We start from the raw sequence: 24,711 nt of genomic DNA on the forward strand, positions 1-24,711 counted from the left end.
GATAAAAAAAAATCAAGAGGGGTTAGAGTTATATAGCTATGAAATTCTGTGTAACTAAAATATAATATGAAATATATAAAATGAAATATAATTTCTCTACAAACCACTTGCAATATATGTTCGATAAAACACCTGCTTTAAAAAGAATTACAGATTTAAATAATCTTGACTTTGTTAAGCTATTTGTTTCCTTACAAATGATATCCATTTTAAAATATCAAAAAGGTACTCAGCCCATGTATAATATTGTTAAAACAAATGACAATTTACCTAAATGTATGTCAAAATGGACGTGCATTTTTGAAACTATTGAATTAAAAGACTGGAACCATATTTTTGGAATGCCATTTTCTATAACCAAAGATTCTACACTACAATGGTTTCAGTATAGAATTACACACCGAATTAATGGTACAAACTATTTATTGTATAAAATCAATTATAAAGCATCTGCAGAATGCTCTTTCTGTCATAGTGCGCCAGAAACAATAGAACACATTTTTTGGGAATGGGAATATATGTTAAAATGTTTATTACAGAACTGTTTGAAGGTTTTGATGTATTTACTGAACTTAAAATGCACCATCGTTTATGTTAGGACATAGAAACACAAGTGTTCATCTTAATCTTACTTTCCTTCTTACTAAAAAAAAAATATATATAATTGTAAAATAAAAGAAAAACTACCTACCTTTATCGCGGCAATATCATATTTTTCATTCCAGTATTATATTTTAAAGGATATGAATGCCTTTTGCAATTTAGATTCCAACTTAATAAGTTCAAATAAAGACTGGGGCATTTTGTTAAGGCTAGAAAAGAGTGACTTGCATCGTTCATCTCTATATTGATAATTCCAATATATGTATGAAGTTGTATACCGCTATATTATATTACCTTAACTATGTAGTTGTCTCCTTTGCAATACTGTAAGTTGTACATTGTGACTTGCATATATTAACAATATATTTATTGTTCAATTCATGTACGTATACATTTATTGCTGTTTATGCATTAATGGCAGTTTGTGTATTATTCATTACGCAGTTTTTAGCGCTTGTATACAATGCAATATTGTACACCATGCATTATGATCTGTTATATATATTGATTATGTACGGTATAGAGGGGGATACCCTCGACCACCACATACCTATTGACGAGGACAAAAAATATTAACAAAAAAAAATAAAAAAATATCGTGCGTCGCCGCGACTGTCGCGCAAAATATCGTTCGTCGCTTCGAGTTTCGTGCGTCGCCCTTTCAATGCGAGACACGACACACGAAGCGATAAACGATATTTTGCGCGACAGTCGCGGCGAAGCACAATATTTGGCGCGACAGTCGCGGCGACGCACGATATTTTGCGCGATAGTCGCGGCGATGCACGATATTATGCGCGACAGTCTCGGTGACGCGAGATATATTTAACACGATATATCGCCTTTTGGCCTACCGACACAAGGGCGATATATCGTGTTAAAAATATCGTGCGTCGCCGCGACTGTCGCGCAAAAATATCGTGCGTTGCTGCGACTGTCGCGCAAAATATCGTGTATCGCTTCGTGTGTCGCCCTTGATGAAAGAATGGCGAGATTATAGATGGCACTATCCGGATTCCGTAATTTTACTCATGTTCAAAACATGGTGCTTATATTTCTAGGAAAACGATTTAAATAAAGATCCACAATAAAAACATACATTTTGAAAAAAAATGCTGTAAAATATTAGGATTTATGCCTCTTTTATTTATTATACGTTGTAGAACATGTATTGCTTTACACTTTAGCCGTACACATGTCTGTTTATTGAAAATTATGCAATACGGGCAATAAACTTTTTTCACCAATAATGGCCGTGCAATAATATGAAATGCTACTTTTTTAAATTATTATGCTGTTTGTAATACCAAATGCATATGCCACAGCGAAAATACACTAAGTTATTACATTCAACAAAATTTCTAAGTGCAGATTTCCACCTGAAACATTAATTTCCAAAGTTATAAAATCCGCCCCAGAAAAATGTATAAGTTTGAAATTCAGCACAAGTCTGATTTTCGCCCGGAATAATGAGTTCCGGCCTAGAAAAATATCAAGAGACATGGTCTTTTTGGGGCGGAAATCAATTTCCGCCTCTAGTCCGCCCGAAAACAATAGTTCCGTCCTAATTCCGCCTCATTTCCGTCCCAATTCCGCCCCAAAATTTCGTACGGGAGGGTAATAGCCATAATGCAGTCATATCGTCACACACAGTATACTTTCTCGTTTTTAGTCAAAAGGCGGTTCCAGAGGTTGGGGGGGGGGGGGGCGGACGCGGCGTACGCCCCGCCCCCCCCCCCCGTCAAATCGCAAAAGTAAACTCCATTAATTTGATGTTTCACACTTTACTAGATATAAATCACATATTTAAACGCATTTTTTTTTCTTTTTCGTACACAACATTTCCCGCTAATCACAGACACTCGCTAAATCTTTTAACTTTAAACTCTCTGTCTCCCGGTTTTTAAAGTCGAACTTTGTATCCCTCTTTTTGCACATTGATTCTTTTTTCTTCCGGCTATATCCATCCGTATTACGTATTAACTATGCACTTTTTTGGCAGTATAAGAAGGTACTTTGATGAAAGTACATAAGGCGTGATATGCTCGAGAAGTGGTTGTCAAAGTTGTCAACATCACTAAAATCGTGGAGCTTCCGGGGGGGGGGGGGGGGGGCGAAGCCCCCCTGGACCTTATAGCTTTTCCCTGCACCCACCAACAAATCTGTCAATACCCCCCCCCCCTCTAATCCTGGATCCGCCCACAAATCCTGGATCCGCCCCACAAATCCCGGATCCGCCCCACAAATCCTGGAGCCGCCCCTGTTAGTAGCAATCGTTTATAAATAAAATAAATTAAAATGTATGTATCACTCGTTTATGTGTCATTAAGCATTTAAGTTTGTCACTATAATCCATACAAATCAGGTCTGATAGTATCATTATGATGGAATTATAAAACATAAGTCTAATGTTTGTATAACCGGTATATTGCTCAGTGGGTTACTTTATCTACGTAAATATCTTAAAATATTACCCTAGTATGAGTTTAATAAATATACTTTTGTTTTGTTTACTACTCTGTGCGATTACTTAATGACAATGATTCGGACTGGCTATGTTCTTAATTGTCTTTTTTAATTTTCTAAAATAAATAGTGATAAGAGTCTAGCAACTGAATAATACATCTATCCATTTACAGTACAGTATATAGAGAATTATAGGTCGGTGCCGAATAAAGCAAAGTTTATTTTGCGATGCTTAGAAAATCTGAACCACGAGCCTTGGCGAGTGGTTCAGATTTTCGTGTCGAGCAAAATAAACTTTGCTTTATTCGGCACCGACCAAGTGTTCGATTTATCCCATCAATTTTCTGATTCGTAAATGATTTCTTTAAAGATAGAATAGGAAAATCGAACTACCGGAAAATCCCAAAGTTATTTTAAGCAAACATTGTTTCATTATTTTAACCGTGCCTAGCCTAATACATTACAAAAAGATCAGTAACTAGCCTGTTTTTCTGTTGATCATACCTCTACGCCCCCGATTTTTAAGAAATAATGAAAAAAACACACAAAACAACTGCAGCTTTAGCGTGAAAGAACATGCATTGTGTCGTATGACGTGTTAATAATGACGTCACGAGTACGCACACTTAATATGCTTTTTGAGTTGCTTTATGTGTTAAAAATATATTACATCTTGGTATCAAATTGTTTGTTTTGTTGAATCTTATTCGATTTTACTAAAAATGATTACAGTCGATTGGTGTATAACGGATAGCTAAGGACTTCGAGTCTCATTTCAACGTAAACACCATGCATTCAGTAATTAAACCATTAAACCTAGATAGACACATGTCTTTCCTATTGAAACATGCAAGCGGTTTTAAATTTCCCAAAAATATTTTTTGTTTACAGCGCGAATTTCATGGTACACTGATTCAGCCATTACCGGATCGCTTAGGTCTTTATCGGATTACATGTGTATCGTGTTATTTCTTGAAAATTGACACAGCATTTGTAAAAAAAAATGCAATATATGTACATTTCCTGAAAGGAAATTCATTTCTGCGTTTAATAAGACCAAGGTCATGGAAATCGCTGCACACTTGATGTAGTTATGGCTGTTCAAAGCGATGCACCCTATATTCGGGGCATTTTGAGTTGAATCTATATATAGATTTGATAGTGGAAAATATGTTTTAAGAGAAATCGATTTTTCGTTATTATTTGATTATTTTTCATTAAAAATGATGTTTTCACTCATTAATATCATAGCCACACGCTAACCACATGTGTATTGAACAACTTCAAAAATTTTGAGTTTATATTTATTTTGAGACAATCCCCACATTCCTGAATATAGGTCACCACATGTCCGTTATTCACTAAATCCCGAGTTGCAGCTTTCATGCTTATTTTATATGGTACGCATCAATCTGGTTTCTGAGCATTCTTACTTTTGTAAAGGACACATAATACTAAAATATTACATCAATGAACATTATGTTTACCAAACAAAATCTGCAAAATTCAAGAAACCATTCGTCTGCACTTTTCCTGTCGTCACAAAAACGGTGCGTACATAACGTGACCTTGTTTTGCTTTCGAAAAAAGAAACAGTTGTAAACATTGACACACATCAACAAAAACATGAATCGACTTAACAATGAAAGGCTTCTTGTATTCAATTCATAGAAAACTATAAATCTTAACATAAATAAAAGTATTTTGCAAAAAACGTTAAAGCTATCCGTTACTCACTAAAATCCGCTATACGTACACCAATCGACTTTATACTTGATTTTGAGTAATATGACCATTCTCCGCCGCGCGTGACAGCTATATTTCAGCACTGCCGAAATAGAGGAAAATTTATTCCACAGTGGTTTATTTCGACAATACACGTCTGATGATGGGATAAAAAAAAAATTGTACGCTGTACTGTTTTAAAATAATTAAATAAAAAGCTTAAAATAATAAAAGCTTATCTTTATTCATGGCCGTTTAGTGGCAATTCGTCTAGAGAAACATTACAACATTAATTATAAAGCTAGATTATACTTTCTAATAATAAAAGAACACATTAATAAAGGCTTAGATCATTGTTTCCAAATAACCGACATTTGTGTGATTTTCGTCTCGCATTTCAGGTCATCACCACATCAGACATGAACTAATCATTGAGTTGTATCGGAAAGATATATCAAATCACTCAATAGGATAGAAGTTAATAATTATACACAATTATTTTTTGACAGAATGTTTCATCCTTTTATTACGATACTAATCACTAGCAGGGTCATCATTATCACCCTCATTTGCTGTGTCATATTTCTCTTTATTATTCAGACTCATCTGCGAGCGAAAAATATAATGCACATTCTGTATTTTTCATTTTATATTTTATCATGTTGCATCTATAACACCTCTTAAAATATGAAATTCTGTTTTATTATTTAAATGTTTATGATTTTAAGACATTCGATAATTCTTTTATTTACTTTTTTCGGGTCATTTTTTTCTATTTGACATAATGTAGCCTTTTGCTTTAATGCAATAGTTTTTATTTTCGGTCAATTTGTGAATAACAAAACTCTCCATCTGTCATATGATGTATTGGTTGTTTGTGTTTTTAAATACTGTATATTATACCTATTCATTTTAAATGTCATGTGTAATAATAATGTCCGTATTTCCCTAACAATTTTACGGCATTCATTTGACGCCTATAATACATTACAAATCAATTATTCCTTTTTCGTACCAAGACATTTCATAACCTGATTTCAATTATAACAACCAATTAATTTTTATTTTTCGAGATCAGCTTGTTTTATTACTATAAATAATTCTACAGAGTCTATAATAAAAACACTAATAAGGATTATTGTATTTCATAAATAACTTGTATTTAGTGTTTCTACAGATTATAAATGTTCAAATCAAGGAAGTGATTCTAACCAATAAACTTAAATAAAACATAATATAAAATAGGAAGCATATGAAGCTTTTACTGTGATTTATCAAGCCTTCCCTTAGGTTCCAAAATTATATATTTGGAGGAACCTTTTATACAGCCAGTATTTCACAATATGGCCAACAACATGTCTTTATTGTAAATAATAATTTTTTGTGTAGTGAGTGATACACATGATGGCAAGTGGACGCAGTCTTCCTAGTTATGGAGCAGTACAGGAGTATAGAGATGACCCGAATTACAAAGATTACTCTGACAAACCTGGTATCAGTTTCTACTTATAATTACTGTATTTATAATTGAATTACATGTTGGAAGATCTGGTGCTGTTTATAACATTGGCCCATTGCTGTCCTTTTTCAGAACTCAAGTGTCACATACTTGGTTTAAGTACTGTATATACTAGCAATTTAAACTATCATCATATGATACTATTTCATATTGCTATCTGTTTTTACCAGAAAGACAAATTTGCTCAAAGAAGCTTGCAACATAAAATTAAAGATCTGTCATTATCTATGTTTTTTATTAAGACCCAGTAGAAAGATTCATCACCCCGTAACTTTGACTAAAATTATTTATTTTGTAACAACATCCACCAACAATTTGAAGCTTCAATTAAAATTAAATTAAAATTCTGCTTTACTGTTTGGACATATAATCTGCCTACAGTAAAAACTAAATAAACCCCCTGCATTAATTAGTGGTCCTGGCCTATTGGTCCAGCCTTTCACATAGTTTTAAGCTTTAAATCATGATATGTTCCTCATGTGGGTTAAATTTTGCAACAACTTAAGAAGGGCAACAATGGTTTTATGCCAAGAGCCCTGTATAAAGGATAGGACTCTGGAGTAATGATTTTCTTCATTCAGACAAGTTGTCTCATAATGAAGTGAAAACTGATGTCCTGAAAAGTGAAGGGTGATTCAATAAACACTTTAATTACTATAAAAAGTGAAGTTTCTTAAATAGTGAACAGTCAGGTTTATTGTAATGTTGAAGGCATACAGCCATTATCAAATCTATCAACATGGTTATAAGCATTTAAAAGATTAACCTGAGAAGTTTGGATGAACAGCTTCCACTTCATCAGAAATTTCATTTTTTTCCAATTACTTGTAGAAAGATTGATACACTCAGAAAGCACAAGTCATAAGTCTCTGCGCAATTTTACCTGGTTTGTTTGAAATAGGCAGGCTTGCTTGAAAAGGTGCTCTTTGACATTTTCTTGTTCTCAACTTACTCAAGTAATTGCTTAAGAATGGGTTTGCACCTTCTTTACAAACTTAAGATTTTGGTGACAGTGTAATATATCATGGTTATTAAAGTTATTATTATTATTTTGTCTTCAGGGTTTGAAGAACAGTTATCTGCTATCACAAGAAACATCTCTGCTATTAATAATGGAGGTAATATGACATACAGCTTGTTTGATATATTTTAAAGAAGGCTATTGTTTGTGTTTGGCTTGAAAATGTATTGTTTGTATTTTGCAACATCTAATGAATTTTATCAAGTTTTTTTTCAACAACAGCATTTTTATAAATATCTTGGTACCTCTGTGCTTTGTTTAAGTCCTTTTTAACTATTTTAGCCCATGAAAATAATAGAAATGCATAAGGTCTAATCTTAATCAATGCTCTCCTGCCAAAAGACTTTTGCTAGATTTTTTGAAGTGCCGCACATCAATTTTTATAGCAGCAAAATGATGTCTTCAAATGCCCATGTGATAAAAGTAAATAGTAGTTAAAATATTTTGATTGCAATTTTAATTATTTTTTTAACAAACTGAAAACACTTTTACAAGACTGTTCTTGTGCAAGGTATATTGAACTGAATTTTAAAAACATCAAAACATTTCGCAAGTGAAGTGTCCAGAAAATTACTTAGGAAATTGGATATAATTTAGCATGTTAATTTGACAGTATTAGTATATTTTACCTGTCAACAGTTAAGACAAGAGGCTGGAAAGATGGGTTTTATGCATTAATGGCAGTTTGTGTATTATTCATTACGCAGTTTTTAGCGCTTGTATACAATGCAATATTGTACACCATGCATTATGATCTGTTATATATATTGATTATGTACGGTATAGAGGGGGATACCCTCGACCACCACATACCTATTGACGAGGACAAAAAATATTAACAAAAAAAAATAAAAAAATATCGTGCGTCGCCGCGACTGTCGCGCAAAATATCGTTCGTCGCTTCGAGTTTCGTGCGTCGCCCTTTCAATGCGAGACACGACACACGAAGCGATAAACGATATTTTGCGCGACAGTCGCGGCGAAGCACAATATTTGGCGCGACAGTCGCGGCGACGCACGATATTTTGCGCGATAGTCGCGGCGATGCACGATATTATGCGCGACAGTCTCGGTGACGCGAGATATATTTAACACGATATATCGCCTTTTGGCCTACCGACACAAGGGCGATATATCGTGTTAAAAATATCGTGCGTCGCCGCGACTGTCGCGCAAAAATATCGTGCGTTGCTGCGACTGTCGCGCAAAATATCGTGTATCGCTTCGTGTGTCGCCCTTGATGAAAGAATGGCGAGATTATAGATGGCACTATCCGGATTCCGTAATTTTACTCATGTTCAAAACATGGTGCTTATATTTCTAGGAAAACGATTTAAATAAAGATCCACAATAAAAACATACATTTTGAAAAAAAATGCTGTAAAATATTAGGATTTATGCCTCTTTTATTTATTATACGTTGTAGAACATGTATTGCTTTACACTTTAGCCGTACACATGTCTGTTTATTGAAAATTATGCAATACGGGCAATAAACTTTTTTCACCAATAATGGCCGTGCAATAATATGAAATGCTACTTTTTTAAATTATTATGCTGTTTGTAATACCAAATGCATATGCCACAGCGAAAATACACTAAGTTATTACATTCAACAAAATTTCTAAGTGCAGATTTCCACCTGAAACATTAATTTCCAAAGTTATAAAATCCGCCCCAGAAAAATGTATAAGTTTGAAATTCAGCACAAGTCTGATTTTCGCCCGGAATAATGAGTTCCGGCCTAGAAAAATATCAAGAGACATGGTCTTTTTGGGGCGGAAATCAATTTCCGCCTCTAGTCCGCCCGAAAACAATAGTTCCGTCCTAATTCCGCCTCATTTCCGTCCCAATTCCGCCCCAAAATTTCGTACGGGAGGGTAATAGCCATAATGCAGTCATATCGTCACACACAGTATACTTTCTCGTTTTTAGTCAAAAGGCGGTTCCAGAGGTTGGGGGGGGGGGCGGACGCGGCGTACGCCCCGCCCCCCCCCCCCCCGTCAAATCGCAAAAGTAAACTCCATTAATTTGATGTTTCACACTTTACTAGATATAAATCACATATTTAAACGCATTTTTTTTTCTTTTTCGTACACAACATTTCCCGCTAATCACAGACACTCGCTAAATCTTTTAACTTTAAACTCTCTGTCTCCCGGTTTTTAAAGTCGAACTTTGTATCCCTCTTTTTGCACATTGATTCTTTTTTCTTCCGGCTATATCCATCCGTATTACGTATTAACTATGCACTTTTTTGGCAGTATAAGAAGGTACTTTGATGAAAGTACATAAGGCGTGATATGCTCGAGAAGTGGTTGTCAAAGTTGTCAACATCACTAAAATCGTGGAGCTTCCGGGGGGGGGGGGCGAAGCCCCCCTGGACCTTATAGCTTTTCCCTGCACCCACCAACAAATCTGTCAATACCCCCCCCCCCCCTCTAATCCTGGATCCGCCCACAAATCCTGGATCCGCCCCACAAATCCCGGATCCGCCCCACAAATCCTGGAGCCGCCCCTGTTAGTAGCAATCGTTTATAAATAAAATAAATTAAAATGTATGTATCACTCGTTTATGTGTCATTAAGCATTTAAGTTTGTCACTATAATCCATACAAATCAGGTCTGATAGTATCATTATGATGGAATTATAAAACATAAGTCTAATGTTTGTATAACCGGTATATTGCTCAGTGGGTTACTTTATCTACGTAAATATCTTAAAATATTACCCTAGTATGAGTTTAATAAATATACTTTTGTTTTGTTTACTACTCTGTGCGATTACTTAATGACAATGATTCGGACTGGCTATGTTCTTAATTGTCTTTTTTAATTTTCTAAAATAAATAGTGATAAGAGTCTAGCAACTGAATAATACATCTATCCATTTACAGTACAGTATATAGAGAATTATAGGTCGGTGCCGAATAAAGCAAAGTTTATTTTGCGATGCTTAGAAAATCTGAACCACGAGCCTTGGCGAGTGGTTCAGATTTTCGTGTCGAGCAAAATAAACTTTGCTTTATTCGGCACCGACCAAGTGTTCGATTTATCCCATCAATTTTCTGATTCGTAAATGATTTCTTTAAAGATAGAATAGGAAAATCGAACTACCGGAAAATCCCAAAGTTATTTTAAGCAAACATTGTTTCATTATTTTAACCGTGCCTAGCCTAATACATTACAAAAAGATCAGTAACTAGCCTGTTTTTCTGTTGATCATACCTCTACGCCCCCGATTTTTAAGAAATAATGAAAAAAACACACAAAACAACTGCAGCTTTAGCGTGAAAGAACATGCATTGTGTCGTATGACGTGTTAATAATGACGTCACGAGTACGCACACTTAATATGCTTTTTGAGTTGCTTTATGTGTTAAAAATATATTACATCTTGGTATCAAATTGTTTGTTTTGTTGAATCTTATTCGATTTTACTAAAAATGATTACAGTCGATTGGTGTATAACGGATAGCTAAGGACTTCGAGTCTCATTTCAACGTAAACACCATGCATTCAGTAATTAAACCATTAAACCTAGATAGACACATGTCTTTCCTATTGAAACATGCAAGCGGTTTTAAATTTCCCAAAAATATTTTTTGTTTACAGCGCGAATTTCATGGTACACTGATTCAGCCATTACCGGATCGCTTAGGTCTTTATCGGATTACATGTGTATCGTGTTATTTCTTGAAAATTGACACAGCATTTGTAAAAAAAAATGCAATATATGTACATTTCCTGAAAGGAAATTCATTTCTGCGTTTAATAAGACCAAGGTCATGGAAATCGCTGCACACTTGATGTAGTTATGGCTGTTCAAAGCGATGCACCCTATATTCGGGGCATTTTGAGTTGAATCTATATATAGATTTGATAGTGGAAAATATGTTTTAAGAGAAATCGATTTTTCGTTATTATTTGATTATTTTTCATTAAAATGATGTTTTCACTCATTAATATCATAGCCACACGCTAACCACATGTGTATTGAACAACTTCAAAAATTTTGAGTTTATATTTATTTTGAGACAATCCCCACATTCCTGAATATAGGTCACCACATGTCCGTTATTCACTAAATCCCGAGTTGCAGCTTTCATGCTTATTTTATATGGTACGCATCAATCTGGTTTCTGAGCATTCTTACTTTTGTAAAGGACACATAATACTAAAATATTACATCAATGAACATTATGTTTACCAAACAAAATCTGCAAAATTCAAGAAACCATTCGTCTGCACTTTTCCTGTCGTCACAAAAACGGTGCGTACATAACGTGACCTTGTTTTGCTTTCGAAAAAAGAAACAGTTGTAAACATTGACACACATCAACAAAAACATGAATCGACTTAACAATGAAAGGCTTCTTGTATTCAATTCATAGAAAACTATAAATCTTAACATAAATAAAAGTATTTTGCAAAAAACGTTAAAGCTATCCGTTACTCACTAAAATCCGCTATACGTACACCAATCGACTTTATACTTGATTTTGAGTAATATGACCATTCTCCGCCGCGCGTGACAGCTATATTTCAGCACTGCCGAAATAGAGGAAAATTTATTCCACAGTGGTTTATTTCGACAATACACGTCTGATGATGGGATAAAAAAAAAATTGTACGCTGTACTGTTTTAAAATAATTAAATAAAAAGCTTAAAATAATAAAAGCTTATCTTTATTCATGGCCGTTTAGTGGCAATTCGTCTAGAGAAACATTACAACATTAATTATAAAGCTAGATTATACTTTCTAATAATAAAAGAACACATTAATAAAGGCTTAGATCATTGTTTCCAAATAACCGACATTTGTGTGATTTTCGTCTCGCATTTCAGGTCATCACCACATCAGACATGAACTAATCATTGAGTTGTATCGGAAAGATATATCAAATCACTCAATAGGATAGAAGTTAATAATTATACACAATTATTTTTTGACAGAATGTTTCATCCTTTTATTACGATACTAATCACTAGCAGGGTCATCATTATCACCCTCATTTGCTGTGTCATATTTCTCTTTATTATTCAGACTCATCTGCGAGCGAAAAATATAATGCACATTCTGTATTTTTCATTTTATATTTTATCATGTTGCATCTATAACACCTCTTAAAATATGAAATTCTGTTTTATTATTTAAATGTTTATGATTTTAAGACATTCGATAATTCTTTTATTTACTTTTTTCGGGTCATTTTTTTCTATTTGACATAATGTAGCCTTTTGCTTTAATGCAATAGTTTTTATTTTCGGTCAATTTGTGAATAACAAAACTCTCCATCTGTCATATGATGTATTGGTTGTTTGTGTTTTTAAATACTGTATATTATACCTATTCATTTTAAATGTCATGTGTAATAATAATGTCCGTATTTCCCTAACAATTTTACGGCATTCATTTGACGCCTATAATACATTACAAATCAATTATTCCTTTTTCGTACCAAGACATTTCATAACCTGATTTCAATTATAACAACCAATTAATTTTTATTTTTCGAGATCAGCTTGTTTTATTACTATAAATAATTCTACAGAGTCTATAATAAAAACACTAATAAGGATTATTGTATTTCATAAATAACTTGTATTTAGTGTTTCTACAGATTATAAATGTTCAAATCAAGGAAGTGATTCTAACCAATAAACTTAAATAAAACATAATATAAAATAGGAAGCATATGAAGCTTTTACTGTGATTTATCAAGCCTTCCCTTAGGTTCCAAAATTATATATTTGGAGGAACCTTTTATACAGCCAGTATTTCACAATATGGCCAACAACATGTCTTTATTGTAAATAATAATTTTTTGTGTAGTGAGTGATACACATGATGGCAAGTGGACGCAGTCTTCCTAGTTATGGAGCAGTACAGGAGTATAGAGATGACCCGAATTACAAAGATTACTCTGACAAACCTGGTATCAGTTTCTACTTATAATTACTGTATTTATAATTGAATTACATGTTGGAAGATCTGGTGCTGTTTATAACATTGGCCCATTGCTGTCCTTTTTCAGAACTCAAGTGTCACATACTTGGTTTAAGTACTGTATATACTAGCAATTTAAACTATCATCATATGATACTATTTCATATTGCTATCTGTTTTTACCAGAAAGACAAATTTGCTCAAAGAAGCTTGCAACATAAAATTAAAGATCTGTCATTATCTATGTTTTTTATTAAGACCCAGTAGAAAGATTCATCACCCCGTAACTTTGACTAAAATTATTTATTTTGTAACAACATCCACCAACAATTTGAAGCTTCAATTAAAATTAAATTAAAATTCTGCTTTACTGTTTGGACATATAATCTGCCTACAGTAAAAACTAAATAAACCCCCTGCATTAATTAGTGGTCCTGGCCTATTGGTCCAGCCTTTCACATAGTTTTAAGCTTTAAATCATGATATGTTCCTCATGTGGGTTAAATTTTGCAACAACTTAAGAAGGGCAACAATGGTTTTATGCCAAGAGCCCTGTATAAAGGATAGGACTCTGGAGTAATGATTTTCTTCATTCAGACAAGTTGTCTCATAATGAAGTGAAAACTGATGTCCTGAAAAGTGAAGGGTGATTCAATAAACACTTTAATTACTATAAAAAGTGAAGTTTCTTAAATAGTGAACAGTCAGGTTTATTGTAATGTTGAAGGCATACAGCCATTATCAAATCTATCAACATGGTTATAAGCATTTAAAAGATTAACCTGAGAAGTTTGGATGAACAGCTTCCACTTCATCAGAAATTTCATTTTTTTCCAATTACTTGTAGAAAGATTGATACACTCAGAAAGCACAAGTCATAAGTCTCTGCGCAATTTTACCTGGTTTGTTTGAAATAGGCAGGCTTGCTTGAAAAGGTGCTCTTTGACATTTTCTTGTTCTCAACTTACTCAAGTAATTGCTTAAGAATATGGGTTTGCACCTTCTTTACAAACTTAAGATTTTGGTGACAGTGTAATATATCATGGTTATTAAAGTTATTATTATTATTTTGTCTTCAGGGTTTGAAGAACAGTTATCTGCTATCACAAGAAACATCTCTGCTATTAATAATGGAGGTAATATGACATACAGCTTGTTTGATATATTTTAAAGAAGGCTATTGTTTGTGTTTGGCTTGAAAATGTATTGTTTGTATTTTGCAACATCTAATGAATTTTATCAAGTTTTTTTTCAACAACAGCATTTTTATAAATATCTTGGTACCTCTGTGCTTTGTTTAAGTCCTTTTTAACTATTTTAGCCCATGAAAATAATAGAAATGCATAAGGTCTAATCTTAATCAATGCTCTCCTGCCAAAAGACTTTTGCTAGATTTTTTGAAGTGCCGCACATCAATTTTTATAGCAGCAAAATGATGTCTTCAAATGCCCATGTGATAAAAGTAAATAGTAGTTAAAATATTTTGATTGCAATTTTAATTATTTTTTTAACAAACTGAAAACACTTTTACAAGACTGTTCTTGTGCAAGGTATATTGAACTGAATTTTAAAAACATCAAAACATTTCGCAAGTGAAGTGTCCAGAAAATTACTTAGGAAATTGGATATAATTTAGCATGTTAATTTGACAGTATTAGTATATTTTACCTGTCAACAGTTAAGACAAGAGGCTGGAAAGATGGGTTTTCCAGAATATGCTTGTCAAACTTTTTTTGCATTTTAAGCTCACCTGATTGCTCAGGTAAGCTTTTCTGACCGGTCTTTGTCCATCGTATGTCCGTCCGTCTGTCCGTAAACATTTGCTCGTAACCACTCTAGAGGCCACATTTCTTGTCCCATCTTCATGAAACTTGGTCAGAAGCTTTGTCCCAATGAAATCTCGGCCGAGTTCGAAACTGGGTGTGGCCGTGTCAAAAACTAGGTAACTAGGTCAAAAAAAGAAAAACCTTGTAAACACTGTAGAAGTCACATTTCATGCCCAATCTTCATGTAACTTTTTCAAAATGTTTGTCTTAATGATATCTTGGTTGAGTTTCAAAGTGGTTCCGATCCGTTGAAAAACATGGCCGCCAGTAGGCGGGGCAGTTTTCCTTATTTGGCTATAGAGAAACCTTGTAAACACTCTAGGAGTCACAATTTTTGCCCAATCATCATGAAAGTTGGTCAAAACATTGGTTCAATTGATGTCTCGAAAGAGTTCGAAAATGGTTGAGATCGGTGAAAAAACATGGCCGCAAGTGGGCGGCGCATTTTTCTTTATATGTATATAGTGGTAGTTTTCCCTATTTAGCTATAGAGAAACCTTGTAAACACTCTAGAAGTCACAATTTTTGCTCAATCATTATGAAAGTTGGTCAAAACATTGGTTTTATTGATATCTGAGACGAGTTTGAAAATGGTCAGGATTGGTGAAAAAACATGGCTGCCAGTGGGCGGGGCATTTTTCTCTATATGTACATAGTGAAAACATGTGAACACAGTAGAGGTCACATTTTTGGCCCAATTTTCATTCAATTTGCTCAGAACATTTGTTTCCTTGATACTAGAGTTGATAACTCAAGAGTGCTTATGCCAAGGATCATGAAACTTCATAGGTACATTGATCATGACCCGCAGATGACTCCTATTGATGTTTAGGTCACTAGGTCAAAGGTCAAGGTCACCATGACCCGAAATAGTAAAATGGTTTCCGGATGATAACTCAAGAACACTAATGCCTAGGATCATGAAACTTCATAGATTCATTGATCATGACTCGCAGATGACCCCTATTAATTTTTAGGTCACTAGGTCAAAGGTCAAGGTCACGATGACCTGAAATACTTAGTAGTAAAATGGTTTCCGGATGATAACTCAAGAACGCTTAGGCCTAGGATCATGAAACTTCATAGGTACATTGATCATAACTCGTAGATGACCCCTTTTGATTTTCAGGTCACTAGGTCACAGGTCAAGGTCACGATGACCCAAAATAGTAAAATGGTTTCCAGATGATAACTCAAGAACGCTTCGGCCTAGGATCATGAAACTTCATAGGTACATTGATCATGACTCGTAGATGACCCCTATTGATTTTCAGGTAACTAGGTCAAAGGTCAAGATCACAGTGACCAGAAATATTAAAATGGTTTCTGGATGATAACTCAAGAATGCTTATGCCTAGGTTCATGAAACTTCAAAGGTATATTGATCATGACTCGCAGATGACCCCTATTGATTATCAGGTCACTAGGTCAAAGGTCAAGGTCACGGTGCCAAATAACGTATTCACACAATGGCTGTCAAGGTCATGGTGACTCAACTTAGAAAAATGGTTTCTGAATGATAACTCAAGAAAGCTTATGCCTGAAATAATGATGAAACTTGACCAGGATGTTTGTCTCGACAATATCTAGGTCAAGTTTGACATTTGGTAAACATTGAATGAACCGACTCCTCTCAGGTGAGCGAACTAGGGCCATCTTGGCCCTCTTGTTTTAAGTTTTTCTTATTGTAAATTATTTTCACAATTTTAATAATGTTATATGTGTATTTACTTCACAACATATGATAATCAGTTGACATTTATTTCACTTTTGTTTTTGATGAGGATTGTATTATTTACATTTGTTTCAACCATTACTTAATTTCATTGTTACTCAGCGAATACCCTAGAGAAAGCTGCCAGGGTCATCGGTACTGAAAGAGATAACGGGCAAGCAAGTGACAAAATGTATGACTTTTAGTTTATTTAATGTCATTTTACTTGTAAAATCTGAATTCATGTATTTATTATTAATGTGTATGTACTCAATTGTATTCCAGAACATATATTCCTCTGTGTTTTGCAAGACTACTTGTTGTGACATTGTATTACAGTGAATACATTTATACATATACATAAACAAGGCAGCCATAAACAAGAAACCCACATCCCATGCTACAATTCCTGTGACCTTGAAGTGTTGACCTTTACTTTAGGTCAGCATGACTGACTCACGACTTCTGAATATCTTCTGACAGACATAAACTTTTCATGAAAATACTTTAAATTGTGTCGGAGATATGCAGTAAAACAAACAAATGAAGGCTGAACTATAGACCTTCAAGTATGACTTTGATTTTGAGTGTGTGTAACTGACTCATTCCTGCTGCACACTGTATTGATGACCTTAATATTTCAGCTATGTTTAAGCAAAATCCTTTAATGGGTAAGGAGATATGGAGCGGAAACAACAATTGAGACTCAAATTGTTTACGACCTTGACTTGAAGTGGGCATTATACTGACCAGTGTATTTTGCACTTCAATTTTCTTAACATTTATGGTAAATTTCAAGAAAATTATCAAAAAGCTATCAGAATTGTATGGGACATGACACTGAAGGCTCAAACATGTTACCTTTTAGTACAAATTTTACCTTGAGCCAGCATGACTTATGCCATCTGCTCATTGTCTCAATGCCTTTACCATTTCATTAAAGTTCCATGAAAATCCATTTAACATTATAAAGAGATCTGGAGCAAACCAAACAGTGCTATGGACAAACTGATTGACACATGGACGGAAGAAAGGCATTCCTATAACTATATTGCTTTGGCCTGTATATACAAGACTGCTCTTTATCATTTTTACATTAAAATGGTTTATTTCAATCAGGATTTGGAATTTAATTCTGTTTTAATTATGATCAAACAAATGTGTTATCTCAACCTCCTGCAAATCAATTTTCCAAATATGTCAAAGTGGAAAATAATTCACAACCTTCTATCTTTTTAATTGCTATCGAATGAATATGATTACCTCAAAAAAGTATTCCTTATGTTTGGTACTTTTTTCTGATACTGAATAATAAGTATTTTGTTGAAGCCTTACTGAAATGATGCTTGTTTCCTACCAAAGTCCATAAATAGTTGTGGGCCCATATTTCCTAATCTTATCATAGACTTATGTCTACATTAAAAATACTTATGTAATGTTCTAATAGCATATTACAATGCGATATGACATTTTATCAAACACCACTCAGTACACTATTTTTCTTTCCTGACAATTAACTTATGACAAAAAAAGAAAAGCAACATAATTATGTGGTCTGTTTAAATGGTCAAATGCTGAAAGATGAATTGGTGGGTACAGACACTGATTAATTGCACATGAGCTTTAAAAAGTAAAATCAGAGGCTGCAGTTATTATCCCGTGTACATGGAGGGATGTAGAATATGAATTGTTGGTAAGTCTGTCTGTCCCTCCTTCTGTAACAAACTTGTAAGGGCTTTATCGCAGAATTTATATAAGATTTCAAGATAAACTTCCTGGGCGTATAGATATCCATTAGGGTAAGTGCCACACACAAAAAACTTAACCCTATAATTTCTTAAATAAGAGTTATTGCCCTTTGTTGTTTTTGTATGATTTAATTTTTCAGGGCTGTATCTCAGATACTTTACAAAATTTCAATATGTAACTTAATGGGTATATATATCAATAAGAGAAGTGCTTTTTACAAGAACTATAACCCTACAATTTCTAATAAGACTAATTGCATTTGTTTCTTTTAGTTGTGCACCCATCCATAAACAATTTATTTGGACATGGATATTAATTCAACAAATTTGCTTGGTTTTCTTTTATTTGACTGTATTAAAAAGAGAAAATGTCCACCTTAGAAATTACTCCTTATATAGCAACATTAATTAATAGGAATGTTCCTTGGATGTTGCAATATAGCTTGTTCCTTATTGTACAAACGTAAACTAAATTGTATTATCTATGCATTTTAGTCATCAAATATCCGTGGATACCAACAAGACAGTCAACAGTACAACAAAACTGTTACGACAGTTCGGTCAAGGAAATGTGAATAGGGTGTGTATAGGGAAGAAAAAGACATATTAGCCTCACTGTGGGAAAAAAGTGCTTAATGCAAGCGCTTAAAGTGTCATCCCAGATAAGCCTGTGCTGTTCGCACGTGACTATCATCAATGCCACTTTCCACTGTTGTGGAATTTTCTTTAACAAAGTCTATGCTAAGGGAAAAAGCAGTTAAGATGGAAACACTGGTTCCTGATTAACCTTTGCAGACTGCACAGGCTGATCTGGTATGACACTTTACAAAACATGCATTAAGCCCCATTTTCCCAGATTGAGGCTCATACATGTATAACAGACATTTTTCTGAAGACAACAAATTGTCAGTACAGCAATACTTCAGGCGTCATCAATTGTTTAATGCTTATATTTGCCATTTGTATATATACATTTTATACATGTAGTTTATTTTAAAATTGATTCAATACTTAACCCTAAAACAGAAATGTAACAGTCATTGAATATAATGGTAACAAACTTAGGGTTATGATCTTAAATTTCAAATATGTTGATGTTTTTGGCCTGTTGTTTCAGACACAAAGGTTACAGATAGATAAATTAACAAAGGATTTTCAAGAAAGTGTACAAAGATTCCAGACATTACAAAAGGTAGGATTTTTATTTGGCTTCATTATGTATGTCTTAGCCTCAAGGGACGAGTTTACTAGGTACAGACTTTGTCTTTTGCTCAAGGGACCAGTTTACTACGTAAAGAATTTATGTACTTGGCTCAAGGGACCAGTTTACAAGGTAAAGAATTTATGTATTTGCCTCAAGGGAACAGTTTACTAGGCACAGAATTTATGTCTTTGGCTCAAGGGACCAGTTTACTAGGCACAGAATTTATGTACTTGGCTCAAGGGACCATTTTACTAGGCACAAAATTTATGTACTTGGCTCAAGGGACCAGTTTACTAGGCACAAAATTTATGTACTTGGCTCAAGGGACCAGTTTACTAGGCACAGAATTTATGTACTTGGCTCAAGGGACCAGTTTACTAGGCACTGAATTGATGTACTTGGCTCAAGGGACCAGTTTACTATGTAAAGAATTAATGTACTTGGCTCAAGGGACCAGTTTACTACGTAAAGAATTTATGTACTTGACTCAAGGGACCAGTTTACTACGTAAAGAATTTATGTACTTGGCTCAAGGGACCAGTTAACTACGTAAAGAATTTATGTACTTGGCTCAAGGGACCAGTTTGCTAGGCACAGAATTTATGTACTTGCCTCAAGGGACCAGTTTACTAGGCACAGAATCTATGTACTTGGCTCAAGGGACCAGTTTACTAGGCACAGAATCTATGTACTTGGCTCAAGGGACCAGTTTACTAGGCACAGATTTTATGTACTTGGCTCAAGGGACCAGTTTACTAGGCACAGAATTTATGTACTTGGCTCAAGGGACCAGTTTACTAGGCACAGAATTTATGAACTTGGCTCAAGGGACCAGTTTACTAGGCACAGAATTTATGTACTTGGCTCAAGGGACCAGTTTGCTAGGCACAGAATTTATGTACTTGCCTCAAGGGACCAGTTTACTAGGCACAGACTCTATGTACTTGGCTCAAGGGACCAGTTTACTAGGCACAGAATCTATGTACTTGGCTCAAGGGACCAGTTTACTAGGCACAGATTTTATGTACTTGGCTCAAGGGACCAGTTTACTAGGCACAGAATTTATGTACTTGGCTCAAGGGACCAGTTTACTTGGCACAGAATTTATGTACTTGGCTCAAGGGACCAGTTTACTAGGCACAGAATTTATGTACTTGGCTCAAGGGACCAGTTTGCTAGGCACAGAATTTATGTACTTGCCTAAAGGGACCAGTTTACTAGGCACGGAATCTATGTACTTGGCTCAAGGGACCAGTTTACTAGGCACAGATTTTATGTACTTGGCTCAAGGGACCAGTTTACTTGGCAAAGAATTTATGTACTTGGCTCAAGGGACCAGTTTACTAGGCACAGAATTTATGTTCTTGGCTCAATGGACCAGTTTACTAGGCACAGAATTTATGTACTTGGCTCAAGGCACCAGTTTACTACGTAAAGATTTTATGTACATGTACTTGTCTCAAGGGACCAGTTTACTACGTAAAGAATTATTGTACTTGGCTCAAGAGACCAGTTTACTAGGTAAAGAATATATGTCTTTGGCTCAAGGGACCAGTTTACTAGGCACAGAATTTATGTACTTGGCTCAAGGGACCAGTTTACTAGGCACAGAATTTATGTACTTGGCTCAAGGGACCAGTTTACTAGGCACAGAATTTATGTACTTTACTCAAGGGACCAGTTTACTAGGCACAGAATTTATTTACTTGGTTCAAGGGACCAGTTTACTAGGCACAGAATTTATGTACTTGGCTCAAGGGACCAGTTTACTAGGCACAGAATTTATCTACTTGGCTCAAGGGACCAGTTTACTACGTAAAGAATTTATGTACTTGGCTCAAGGGACCAGTTTACTTTTACATAAAGAATTTTTGTACTTGGCTCAAGGGACCAGTTTACTACGTAAAGAATTTATGTACTTGGCTCAAGGGACCAGTTTACTAGGCACAGAATTTATGTACTTGGCTCAAGGGACCAGTTTACTAGGCACAGAATTTATGTATTTGGCTCAAGGGACCAGTTTACTAGGCACAGAATTTATGTACTTGGCTCAAGGGACCAGTTTACCATTTAAAAAAAGAAGCACCAGTTGTTCTCAAAACAGTTAGATATCAAAAAGTAAAAAGGAACTTGTTCATGCCAATACATATGCTGATAGGCATGCAGCGATTCACCCTGTCCTTGTCTTTGATCCTCCTTCTGTCCGTCCGTCGGTCTGTACGAGGTTAACCCAAGATTGACCCTAAATTATACAATTTATATAACATCAATAATGCTATCAAATGCTACAAAGCGTTGATATTTGCTTGGATGCTATAAATAAACAAAGAACATGCCCACACCACCTGACTTCAATTTGATCATGATATTCAAATCTAATTGACTTTTTGTGGACTTATACTTTTTCAGAAGGTTTGCATTCTTGGTTAATCCAAATAATCTGGTTGATCAACACTAATACTACTTTCTAAAAAGCTTTGAAACTACTTCCATTCAACACTCAGCACAGATATGTCACCTAATCACATTTTGACCTTGATATTTACCTTACTTTTGTACTAAGACTCAACCTTACTCAAATTGGAAAATCAGTAGAAACTTACATGTTTTTGTCAGCGCGAATAAGCGTTTAAATTTGAATGCAGCATCTTGTTATATTATTCTTTTCTGTGAAATATACAATGTTATCATTATAATTAGGTATCTGCTAAAACACACAATTTTATATATTTCACTGAAGTGAAAATATAACAAAAATCTCGTTACTTATGCAAAAACAACATTAGATTTTAAGTGTCGGTTACTTCTCATGACTCTTGAAAATTATATGGCAAATATTTGTTTACCAAAATTTCCAGGAAATAAAACAACTTTACCATAATTGAGCTGCAACAAAACACATAATGACTCATTTTTCCTAATACACTTATGGGAAACAACAACAACAACAACAACAACAACCTTTATTAGCATATAAGCATAATACAATGCTTTTTTGCCACAAAACAGAAAGTTACGCAGTGTGTGTGTTAAAAATACATTGATTCAATATTCAATAAGAGAAGTTTACAAAAAACAGTGGTACAGCAGTAATCAATATAATTATATCATCAACTGTAATACGAGGAAAATGTAGAATTATTTTAATTATACAAACATATTCAATGAAAAAATAAAATTGAAAATAACATGGCTATGTCTTGTAGAAGTTAACAATTATAACTGATTGTCTATATTATTACGCATTTCATTAGCATTGAAAATATATTTAGCAAGGCTTATTATGTCTCTTTTATTTGCCGACTGCATTAGAAAGTCAAATTTATTAAACGTTGGCCATCTTTGAAAATATGATTTTAAATGTTTCTTTCTAATTTCTCTATATAAAGGACAAACAAGTAGAAAGTGATACTCGTTTTCTAAAGCGTGTCCGTTGCAAAACTTACATTTTCTATTTTCGCGTAGTATTTTATTATAACGACCTCTTTCTATTTCTAATCTATGTGACGATAATCAAAATCGTGTAAGTGATGTTTTATATTTCTTATTTGTTATAAAATCAAGATATGGTTATAACTCAAAAGTGTTTTTGAATCTACAATAGCTCATGAGTCTATGGGAATTATTTATCTCACTATACCAGCTTTGTTTGTAATTATCTAATAAACGTTGTTTAATTGTATTGTAGATGAATGTTTGATCGGTTTGATTTATGATAGTTGTTTGATCCGCCCTTATATTGCTTAACACAAGCTCGTCAAGAGTGTTTTTTATGTGTGACGCCCAATTTCGATGGTTGTATGTGATATTTTGTTGTGCATCGTTAAATATCACAGAATATATTGTTTTTGTGATACTGTTATCACTTGATTTAAGTATTTTTAACCAATAGCGGAATATTTGTAATTTGCGTATTATGTATAGCGGGTATCGTCCTAATTCTCCATACATACCAGCTAGATTTGTAGATTTGTTTACTTTTAAGATTTTTCGAAGTAGTTTTGTATGTATTATTTCGATTTCTTTACCTTTCGTAAATCCCCATACTTCATGATGTAAAAGTACACCAAAGCATGATGTTTAAACTACTCTCATTGAATTTTTTACTCAAGTCAGCTTTCAATGTAGCAGTCTTAATGTTGGAATGAAAGTGCATGCAGGTGTGTATCAGAACTTGCCCGCACTTTTAGTTGTCTTTATCTTGCAATTTTAGAATAATGAGCCACAAACAATCACCATCATTAGAAAGCTTTGGGCATGTAACATCTTCCTACATCAAATGTCAAGGTCACTCTTAGAGATCAAATGTTAAATTTTTCCATTTAAAGCTTGTCCAGATTGTAATTTGTTCGTTCATCATGCAATAGTATATGAACTTACAACCAACAACTACCATCATAAAATGACTTGAAAAACTCTTTTTCCTACCTCAAAGGTCATGCAAATTTAAAATAACTTATTAGAGGTGGCTTTCAGGTCAATTACCTGTTGCCTAACATCGAAGGATGAAGTCACACTTTGAGGTCTTAAGTCAAATGTGCCCATTAAACATTTTTTTCCGGATCGTATCCTTCTACAATTTATTATGCAATTTTGAAATAAGTTACTGCAAATGAACAAGTTGAGGTTGCTTGTTGTGTGAGGCTAGGGTCTCCTCACTCTCAGGTAAAGATGACACAGGTCAGAGGTCAATTTTTGTTATAAAACAGCTTCAAGTATAGTCATTATGTGTTTCTGTCATTAAAATAAAACTGGCCCCATTTCCCTCATGATGACGCCTGTAATATCAGTCAAACTTCAAGGTTAAATTTGCCTATCAAACAACTTTTCTGAACTGTCACTTCATCATTGAAAATTTACCAATTTTATGCTCACCATTTGAAGGGGTGTATTACTATACCACTTAATCAAGGTCACACAGCAGGTCAAAGGTG

At 34.3% G+C, this 24,711-nt stretch overlaps 1 protein-coding gene across 12 annotated transcripts in view; it reads left to right on the top strand.

Annotated features, from left to right (window-relative positions):
* The first annotated feature begins 5,610 nt into the window (after positions 1-5,610).
* LOC127831076 (syntaxin-7-like) overlaps positions 5,611-24,711 on the top strand; it is a 28,080-nt gene continuing 8,979 nt past the window's right edge. Inside the window, exons 1-6 of one of the 12 annotated variants that reach the window (XM_052356134.1) lie at positions 5,611-5,664; positions 6,184-6,286; positions 7,375-7,431; positions 16,949-17,018; positions 19,069-19,153; positions 19,691-19,765. In XM_052356134.1, coding sequence (XP_052212094.1) covers positions 6,196-6,286; positions 7,375-7,431; positions 16,949-17,018; positions 19,069-19,153; positions 19,691-19,765 — 378 coding nt within the window. In that variant the 5' untranslated portion in view covers positions 5,611-5,664; positions 6,184-6,195. The other 11 variants (XM_052356109.1, XM_052356096.1, XM_052356081.1 and 8 more) reach the window with 11 other exon arrangements.

This window comes from Dreissena polymorpha, chromosome 1, assembly GCF_020536995.1.
Source record: "Dreissena polymorpha isolate Duluth1 chromosome 1, UMN_Dpol_1.0, whole genome shotgun sequence".
Taxonomy (NCBI): Eukaryota; Metazoa; Mollusca; class Bivalvia; order Myida; family Dreissenidae; genus Dreissena; species Dreissena polymorpha.